At 45.1% G+C, this 9,310-nt stretch overlaps 1 protein-coding gene across 2 annotated transcripts; it reads left to right on the plus strand.

The window, feature by feature from the left end:
- Positions 1–8,223, plus strand: LOC109956409 (acyl-coenzyme A thioesterase 4-like). Of its 2 annotated transcripts, XM_020593502.1 has the most exons (12): positions 1–421; positions 626–730; positions 848–1,054; positions 1,207–1,306; positions 1,395–1,585; positions 2,299–2,468; positions 3,945–4,064; positions 4,827–4,909; positions 5,053–5,146; positions 5,817–5,897; positions 6,284–6,425; positions 6,519–8,223. In XM_020593502.1, the coding sequence occupies exons 3-12, from the start codon at positions 859–861 to the stop codon at positions 6,653–6,655; spliced, it is 1,314 nt and encodes a 437-aa protein (XP_020449158.1). In that variant the 5' UTR covers positions 1–421; positions 626–730; positions 848–858; the 3' UTR covers positions 6,656–8,223. The 2 variants fall into 2 exon arrangements, with proteins under 2 accessions (XP_020449158.1, XP_020449157.1); XM_020593501.1 differs by lacking the exon at positions 626–730 and having other exon boundaries at positions 5–421; positions 6,519–8,217.
- Positions 8,224–9,310: the final 1,087 nt, after the last annotated feature.

Genomic DNA, 9,310 nt, shown 5'->3' on the forward strand with positions numbered 1-9,310 from the left:
TGCACCACACAACCATGGTAATCTGACGAGTAGCTCGGGGCACACATGCTGATTGTTGACATTTAGCGCTATCTATTGGTCGTGATTCGTGTACGAATTGAGCCCCTTTTCAGAGTTTTCTGATCTCCGATGTAAAGCGAACGCAACATTCCTAAACGCTCCAACAGCAAATCTGTAAACTGAGTCGACGGCGCCATCTTGTGGTCGGTAGTTTCTGCCGTAGTTTGAAGTTTGACATGTTGAGGTTGAAAGACAGATGTGTTGCCGTGGTAATGTTTGATAAGAGACGATGTCCACGTTGTTCCTGGACTTTGTCCCAAATATAACCCCGGGAGACGCCGAACAAAATTAGCCCACAGACGACAAAGCCGAAGACAGCAGCCCCAGCTAAAGTCCAAGTTACTCTGCTCATAGAGAAACAGTAAGTACTTAATACACTTAACGTTAGTTTAGATTAATTAATAGTCATGCATGTATAGGAAGTTTGGGGCGACAGCGGCACGGTGGATAGAGCAACAGCCTCCTAACCGCAAGATTGAGGGTTCGAACCTGGGTGCCGTACGCACGCAGCGGCCCGGGGCCCTCGTTTCGTTGTACGTGTTAAAATAAAGCTTCTTCTGCTCAGGTAATTAACTTAGTTCAATAAGGTGACAAAACGACGCTGAAGTTGAAATCCGACACAACAGGTAAAGATTCAGGTTGCATTAAACTTGGGGTAAAGTGTAAATCGGTATGTTTTCCGGGTTCTTTCATTTGCTTGTGTTTTGAAAAGGTGTTAAGTTTCCGTTTTGTTTAACCATTCTTCTATTTGTGAAAAGGCTTTATTTGTCTTTGGCTCCTTGATCAGCTCAGCTCAGGATGGACAGGGAACGGTGCTGTGTGAGGCTGTCGGTCCAGCCGTCCAGAGGACTCGTGGATGAGAAGTTCGTTGTCCTGGTCGAGGGCGCCCTCCCTGGAGTCCAGCTGACCGTCCACGCTGCCCATCAGAGTGAAGATGGACACAGCTGGGAGGCGTTTGCCCACTACAATGCCAACGCCACCGGAGCTGTGAACGGTACATTGCTCAGTACTTAGACCTGAAAAATTAGTTTAGGAATGACGGCAGGTATTGAAAAGTTTGAAGTGCAGATTTTTTTCAATAAAATCTTGCATGGAAAGAATGAACGTCAGCATGGCAAATAATTGTTCTTATTTTTTACATTACAGTTGCAAAGGACCCCAGTCTGGGTGGGACATATTCTGGGGTTGAACCCATGGGCCTGCTGTGGAGCCTCAGACCGGTTCCAGGCAGTATACCTGGACTCAGGTACGTCAACCAGACCAGAACTGTTCAGATGATACCAATTAAGACTGAATTGGTATCAGAGCTGACTCTTCCACCATCCCTCCCTCAGGGTGAGGAAGACGGACGTCCAGACTCCCATGGTGGTCACTATCTCAGTGTACCAGGGTCAGCTGACTGAGGGTTTCGTGGATGAGGTGCCGCTGGCCAGTGTGGTGGTGGAGCGCTGGTACATGGCTCCAGGTGTCCGCAGGATCCCGATCACCGAGGGCGGACTCACTGCAACTCTTTTTCTGCCCCCAGGTAGGACCAGAGGCGAGTCTGGAGAGAGGTGTTCTAGGGGTGAACCACAAACAATAACTAAACCTGCCTTGTGGTAGCTTGGATAAACATTAACCATCTAAGTTAACCACCTTCAGTTTGGAGACTGAGGTACAGTTTTACCTGAGGCTTAAGTTGTGAGATAATTTGGAGCTTTGGTAACCAGAGACATTCTGCAGCCAAATTCAGATTTAAGATCAAATTCTCAGTGTGACCCATGTCTGTAAACCAACCTGTCAGATTACAACATGAAATGACATGTTTGTGGATTTTCAGTGCATAGATGTGTCAGCACTGTGGCCAAAGTCTGTTTATCGTTTTGCTGGTTTTTCAAAATGCCACATTGCTACAGATGGCCGACGTGCCTTTTATGTGATAGGATTTTTTTTTGTTGACATCCTAGTACTGCACTCAAACCAATGTCGCATGGCCTCAACACAGATTGAGACGATGGTTTTTCTGTACCCATCTTACACAGTGTGACATCTAGTAAACTTGATGACTGTTGTTATCACACAGTCCAAAGGAAGCATAAGTTCTTTGCTACTGGCAGGTAATGTAAGAAAAGCTAAGTGAATTAAGTGGTTAGGAAACACTCAAAAATGTTCCCATCAGATGTAACCTCAGAGGAACAGCAGTACATACATAACCATGACCATGAAACTGACTTTTTGGTTTGTTTGAATTATCTGAAGGACCCGGACCTTTCCCCGGTCTGCTGGACCTGTGGGGGGGTAGTGGGGGTTTGCTGGAGTACCGTGCAGCGCTGCTGGCCTCTCATGGCGTCGCCTCTCTGGCTCTCGACTACCTGACACCTAGAATCACCGTGGAAACAGGCAAGATGGTGGACAGCCAGTACATTGAGGTAAACCCGATGAATCTAACATTAGCTTAAGCATTTTCTAATTAAATAATAATCCTATTTATCGAGCACCTTTCAAACAGAGTTACAAAGTGCTTTCCGTTAAAAACAGAATAAAAGTATTAAAATTAGAAAGAAGTTTATAACATGACAATAAGATGCGTTGATTCAGAGGTCATGCCAAAAAGTGAGTTTTAGGAGATTTAAAGGAAGACACTGAGTTTGCCTGCGTGTAAAAACCTTCTGCTGTAAACATCTGGCAGACACTGATGGTTGTGTCCACCTGGTAAATGTAATATTCGCTCTGCACCTTTCTGCCAAAGCACAGTTAAAACTTTTACAGCCTTCTGAAGCGCTCTGGAGGTGTTTGATGCTGAAACACAACAAGTTGCAACAGTTAACAACACTGAACTATAATCCCCTGAGAATGATTTTAAGATAAACAGATTTTCAGCTGTTGGTGTTGCTATGAGCTAATGCCACAGCTAGGCGTGTTGATGGGGGCACAGTTGTGTCTCTGATCAGTGGTGCTTAATAAGATGAGAGATGAGTTATGAGTCGTGGCAGCTTACACTGTGTAACAGTTTTAATCTCCCTTTTGCTAAAGTCTTTCTTAAGCAAACTACGAACTTCTGTGCAACACTGAACCTGCAACATCATCTTTTGACCCTCAGGTCAGATAAGATAAAAAAAATCAATGATCTCTAACAGGACGAGCAACAAAGCAGGGGTCCTCTTTTCAGGACAGCCAAGCAAAAGTAAATATAACCTAATCCTTTGAACTTTTTAAATTCAGGAAACGTAATTACACAACTTTAAGTCACCAAATGGTGACTCTCAGAGGAAGATCACACCCAGGTCATTGCAACCTGCGTCACACTAATGGGGGAGCTGCCACAACATGATGACAGTCGTTTGTTCAGAAGGTCTGTGACATGTAGTCATGGCCATAACAATTGACAGCCCTGCATTTCTGTCGGATGACACACAACTTCTCCCAGAAAATTGTTCCAATCACAAATTCTTTGGTATTCTCAGTTGATTTCCTTTGTTTGCTTTGCAACAGCAGAAAAAAGCCAAATCTGATCCAGTCCACACAGAGCGCCAAACATGGGCTGGACAGAACTATTGACACCCTCAACTTAATATTTGGTAGCACAGCCTTTGGACAAAATTACTGAAAGCTGTCGCTTCCTGCCTTAGCCCAATTGCTGGCTGGGATTGGCTCCGCCCCCCCCCCCCCCCCCCGCTTTCCGGGGTTCACACATGAAACTGAATGTCGCTTCCTGTAGCCATGAGTGCATTTCTTCCACCTCTCTACTGGAATTCTGGACCTCTCTTCTTTTGCCAGCTTCTCCGGGTCTCTCAGATTTGAAGGCTTCCTTCTCCCAGCTGCTGTTTTGAGATCTCTCCATGGCATTATGTGGTCTCCTTGTTGCAGTTCTGACAGTTTGCTCTCCGACATGTGTTCTGCTACAGACGGCCTATAGAGTCCTGCAGCAGCATCCTCAGATCCTCAGCTGCAGGATCGCCATGCTGGGCCTTTGCTTTGGCGCTGGTGTTGTCTTCAAAATGGCTGCTTACTCACAGGTTATAAAGGTAAGACAGGTTTAGCTGACACTTATTTTTGTCATCTGGATGTAGTTTAACATGGCTCCACTAGTTTAATGAAGGTTAGTTGAAGCTTACACTCTAAAAGCTGGGGAGGATTGTTTCCTCCTGCTTTCATGTAATTGTTGGTTTTAGGTAATATTTAAGGTTTTATTTAACTCTATATAAACATTTCAATGTTTTATCCATCTCTGTGCATTGTGTTAAGCGCTTTGAATTGCATGTGAAAATGTGCTATGTAAATGAACTTGCTTTGCCTAAAGTGTTTGTGCATATGTGGATGTTTGTTTTGGGTGAATCCAGAACTGTATCTGTGTGCCTGTGGTAGTGGTCAGCACAAACACAGGCTTCACCTGGATCAGATAACACCTGACATGAAGGGACCTCTCATTTCACTGGAAACAGTTTCTCAAGTTCTGTGTGTTTTCTAACATAACATGAACACGTAGCATGAACTAGCATGGGAAGAAAAGACAAGCGTCGGAAACGAAGAGACACTGAAGCCAAATGAGAAGGTCCCAGTATTTTAGCTGGTTGGCATCAGAAATGCGCAAGTCAAAGTTTACTAATGCTGCAAAAGCTCTGCAACCCTGATTGAATTAATTTCAGTCACTTACAGTGCAGTGCTGATGTCTCTCTGTTCTGTGTGACACACAGACCTGTTCGCCCTTTGAGTTCTGACCACGTTTGTTTCTCAGCTGATACTACCTAATCTTCCGCACATTTAAAGAGCATGTGACTGTCTCCCAGCCCAGATGTGCAGTGTGTCTTAGTGGGACTCACGTGCAGCCGGTTAATGGATTTATGGAAGAACTGATTGATGTCCTTCGTAAGTAAGTTGAAATCATATAAAATAAGTGAAGCGATAAGAAGATGGACAGATAATTAAAGGCTGAATAAAGGCACCATCATTCAGAATCCTGGAAGTCGAGTGATTTTCTATCTTCTTTAAATTTGTTTTTTTTTTTCTAATCAGACAAGAGAATAAGTGTCGCTTCAGTGAGGAGAATGAGGTGATCTGGCGAGATCTGGTGCTGCCCATCCCCACTGACCCCAAACTCAAAGTGGACGTGAGTACCACCAGCCACACAGTTCCATTTTTCAGTTCTGCAACACAAGTGTCTGTTCTTTTTTTTTTTAATGGTTCTTTGCTTTAATGTGATAGTGCAACAGTTCCCATTGGTGTTCATCATAACCACTCTACAACCAGAACACTGGATGTGTAGCTAAGATTTTAGATGCAGTCGAGAGACCTGCCCGTCGAACCTTTGTTTTTGTTTTATTATATTTTATTTTTAGTCAGCCAGTGTGCATTACAGTAGAAGGTAGCCACAGTTTGTTGGAATGAAGCTAGGAAGCTATCAAAAATGCATTTGTCAAACATTTCAATAAGGAATTATAAATCAGAGGAATCACAAATGTGTATTCTTTAACAGTGCAAGCTGGTGCACATCAAACGCTCAGTAACAACGTGTGCTGTGGTTAACTGACGGGAGAAGCTTAAATTGGTTGGTAAACTCGGCTATAACTACATCTCAGAAGAAAAACGGCCTATAAGAGCATTGTTTCAACAGAAATACAAGTGTCCTGCCTGTCTCGTTATGACTACAGGATGGTTCCTGGAGGCAGTGGAAAGATGGCTTTAGTCGCCTTTCGGCATGAATATTCCAATATTCTGTTCACAGCTCATCACTGCAGCCAGTGATGAGCTGTGAACAGCTGCTGTTTGTCTCTGAGCAGGTTGGAAGAATCCGGTGTCCTCTGCTGCTGGTTGTAGGTGAGGACGATCAGAGCTGGCCTGCCCACGAGTCTGCAATGGATGTGAGTGTACTGACATGATGACATCCTGTGTGAATGAACCATCTTAGTCCAGAGGTTTGGAGTCTGGTTAGAAACTGGGTGAACAGTTTCAGGGATATAAGGAATCCTAACATGGCCAATGCTGAGTGAACACACAAGACAACAAGTGTGTGTGTGTGCCCTGTACTTATACAAACATTGGTTTTACATATTGGATACTTGCACTGCATCACTGCAGGACAGTGCTGTGGTGTGTGTTGTTGAGTACTCTTTACTGTGGGTGACATGCGCAGGCTGTCCGCTTGTCTTTATAGTTTTACTCTCTCTTGTTGGGCACGTGTCAGTTCTGCGCATCAGAAAAGTATCTGACAAATTCGAGAATATGCTTTGAACCTCCTGTTTTCCAGATGAAGGAGATGATGGAGCGGGCGGGGAACAGCCACCTGCTGACCATTCTGTCATACCCGAACACTGGTCACCTGATCGAACCTCCGTACACGCCGCACACCCGAGCCAGCAGGTTCAGAGGGGTCAAAGGAAGTCAGACACGTAGGTTCACTTTCAGACTGGAAGGTGGTTGGTGATTCGAGGGTTAGGTGCCAAAGTCAGGACCTGAGTTTCTGTTGCCTCGTGTCTTTGCAGTTATGGCTCTGTGGGGCGGAGAGATGGTGGCACATTCTCGTGCTCAGGAAGACGCCTGGAGGAAGATACTGGTCTTTCTGAGGGAGAATCTGTACGGCGGATCAAACCCTGGTCCAGCCTCACTTTCAAACCTGTAATCGAGGTGACCAAGGCTAATAAATACAGTCACTAGGTGAGAGGAGTTATTTCCAGGTGCCGCTGGGGAACCTTTCATTTAATCATCGGTACAAAAGATAAATGAATCTTGGAAATTATAGTACAGTCAAAATAATAGTTATTTACAGAGCACTTATCAAAACCAGGGAGTACAGAGTGCTTCACAACAAAACTATGAAAAACCATGTCATGAAAAGGTGATCAGTTAAGTCCATACAAAGTGCAGGAGCCAGAAAACTATCTAATCAGTATTTGGTGTCACAACCTTTACTATGTTTTGAACTGACTTCATCCCTGATTTGCCTCTGGCGTCTTCTGCCTTGCACCCTGCTCACATCCACTTCAGGAGTCTGTTGTTGGTTTCTTTTGAGTCTGAATGCACTGATTCTGAATTACATCTGCCATATGAGTGTTGTAATGTAGTTATTGACCAGTGTATGCTTTTAATGACTTGAATAACCCCAGAGTTCAAGGTGTTGAGTTTTCTCAGCTGTTCCTTTGAGACAGTGAAGCAACACGCTCATACCTGTTTTATTAAAGCAGCTCCTGCAACCAAATGACAGCACACCAGTGCTTTGGGATATGAAATACTATTAATATTTGATTAATAAATCCTCTGGCACTTCTTTATGCTGCTGCTGTGCTTCTTGTCTCAGGTTCTTCTCGCAGCCTTCAGCAGGTGGTTGGCCGTGTCCATAATGCAGCGCTGCTCTGAATGAAAGTGAATCCCTGCTCGGTTGTATTTTATTCCCTCTGTGCTTCTTCTCTGCTTCCAGGAAGTGAATCTCTGTGTCCTGTTGTGTTTGCCTTGAAGTGGTAAGTGAAATGCTGTTGTTGAGGAGCTGTGTAGTGAACTGCAGCTGTGTCCCTGGAAAGAGAAGCACCTTACTGTGGGTTGGATCTAATGCCACCTGTCGCTGCTGCTGTTGCCCAGCTCAGACCTGCAGTTTCTCTTCCAACAAGACATCCATCCATTATCTATACCGCTCATTCCTGACTAGGATCATGGGAGGCTGGAACCAAGCCCAGCTTGAAACTGGGAGAGAGGCGGGGTCCACCCTAGACGGGTCATCAGCCTGTCCCAGGGCTGACATGTAAACAAACAACCACACACACTCCTAGGGGCAGTTTAGAGTCACCAGTCAACCTAAGCTGTATGTCTTTGGACTGTGGGAGGTAGCTGGTGAACCCACAATGGCACTCATTTGTGGAGGCACTCCCCACTGCGTAAAAGGTTTGCACCACACTCCCTGTCACTGCATGTGAGCAGCAGCAGCTGTAGTTGTGAGGATACAAACATTCAGAGGGTTCGTGTCTTCCTGAGGGAAAGCCCTCATCAAAAGATGCACAGTGGTGTTACAACAGGATCCACACACAAAGAAATGAACAAATGATCAAACACTCACATGCTCTTGGATAAACACTGTGGCCCTGGAGCATATATTTGGATTGAAGCCTGCCTACAGTCGACCTCATGGTGGCGCTAGAGGAAAATTCAGTGGCTCACCAACCCAGCAGGAGTCGGCCTCAGGAGCCCACGAATGTGTCACAGCAGCTGAACTCCAACAGCAGAGGGAGGAACGTGGAGTCCCGGCCAGGATCCTCCAGCACATTCTTCATTTCCCACCGGCCTGGATCAGTTTCCTGAGCCGAGTATCAGCCGGCAGAGTTCAGACACCACTCACACACACTGAGCCACCACGGTGAGACAATGAGCTGCCCACCGGCCTCCCGATTTGACCGGCAGCCAGTTTTCTGCTTTTCCACTGTTCACTCATGCTGTTGTCTTCTTCATCCCAGGCAAAGTTCCTGACCCAGGATCAGATTAATGGTGAGACTCACATATATTCTACACTGCTGCTGGGAGGAGACACCGGGCTGGAGTGAATTACTGCTAGCGGGGTGTGTTAGTGGAATAAAACAACCACTTGTACATCTCTTTTAGTGCAGTGGGCTTCTTGGCAGTGCAGGGAACAAATGCAGGAGCTTTCACAGGATGGTTTCTCTGTGACATACCAGGGCAGTGGTGTTTTTAACCTGACAGCAGAATTCCCAGTACAAAGCAGCACTTGGTCTTGTTCAAGCTGAGCAGGTTCACACAGTGATCTGCTCATGTGATTGGTTTATTGTCTGTGTGAGGTTTGAGCCTTATGAATTTATTGCTTCTGCTTGAATGGACAGAGGAGTCACTGCTGACTTAGAACTATATCATAATTTTTATTTATGTTTTGAGTTTAATGGCAGGAACAGATTTATTTTAAGTTTAAAGGCTTTAAATAAAATAGCTCTATTCCAAAATACAGTACAATATGCTGTTGCATTCCGGTACTTTTAACCATGCTAACTCTGAGAGACGAAGCAGTCCAAGTAACTTCAAAACAGTGCTGATTTATTCAATGAACACAGGTAAAAATTAACATTACACGCTCAGGTATCTTGCACCTCCAACATGCACGCAGGCAGCTGAAAGATGAAAGACCCTGAACCACAACAGGCCTATACATTATATCACTTCGAGCTAACCCCATTCTACAAGGAGAGATGCCAAACCGTGGCGTCTCCCGGTGCCAGCTTTGCAGCTGGCCAGAGCAGTAGCCAAAACATGAGGAAAATCAATGTGTGAATGTCTGTTGATT

Source organism: Monopterus albus, unplaced genomic scaffold, assembly GCF_001952655.1.
Source record: "Monopterus albus unplaced genomic scaffold, M_albus_1.0 scaffold19.1, whole genome shotgun sequence".
Lineage (NCBI taxonomy): Eukaryota > Metazoa > Chordata > Actinopteri > Synbranchiformes > Synbranchidae > Monopterus > Monopterus albus.

Excerpts from the sequence above, each read along its gene's own strand:
- LOC109956409 (XM_020593502.1), top strand. The coding sequence starts at position 859 with ATGGACAGGGAACGGTGCTGTGTGAGGCTGTCGGTCCAGCCGTCCAGA. Across the intron at positions 1,586-2,298 it reads AACTCTTTTTCTGCCCCCAG|GACCCGGACCTTTCCCCGGT; the intron begins GTAGGACCAGAG and ends AATTATCTGAAG. Across the intron at positions 4,065-4,826 it reads CTTACTCACAGGTTATAAAG|CCCAGATGTGCAGTGTGTCT; the intron begins GTAAGACAGGTT and ends ACTGTCTCCCAG.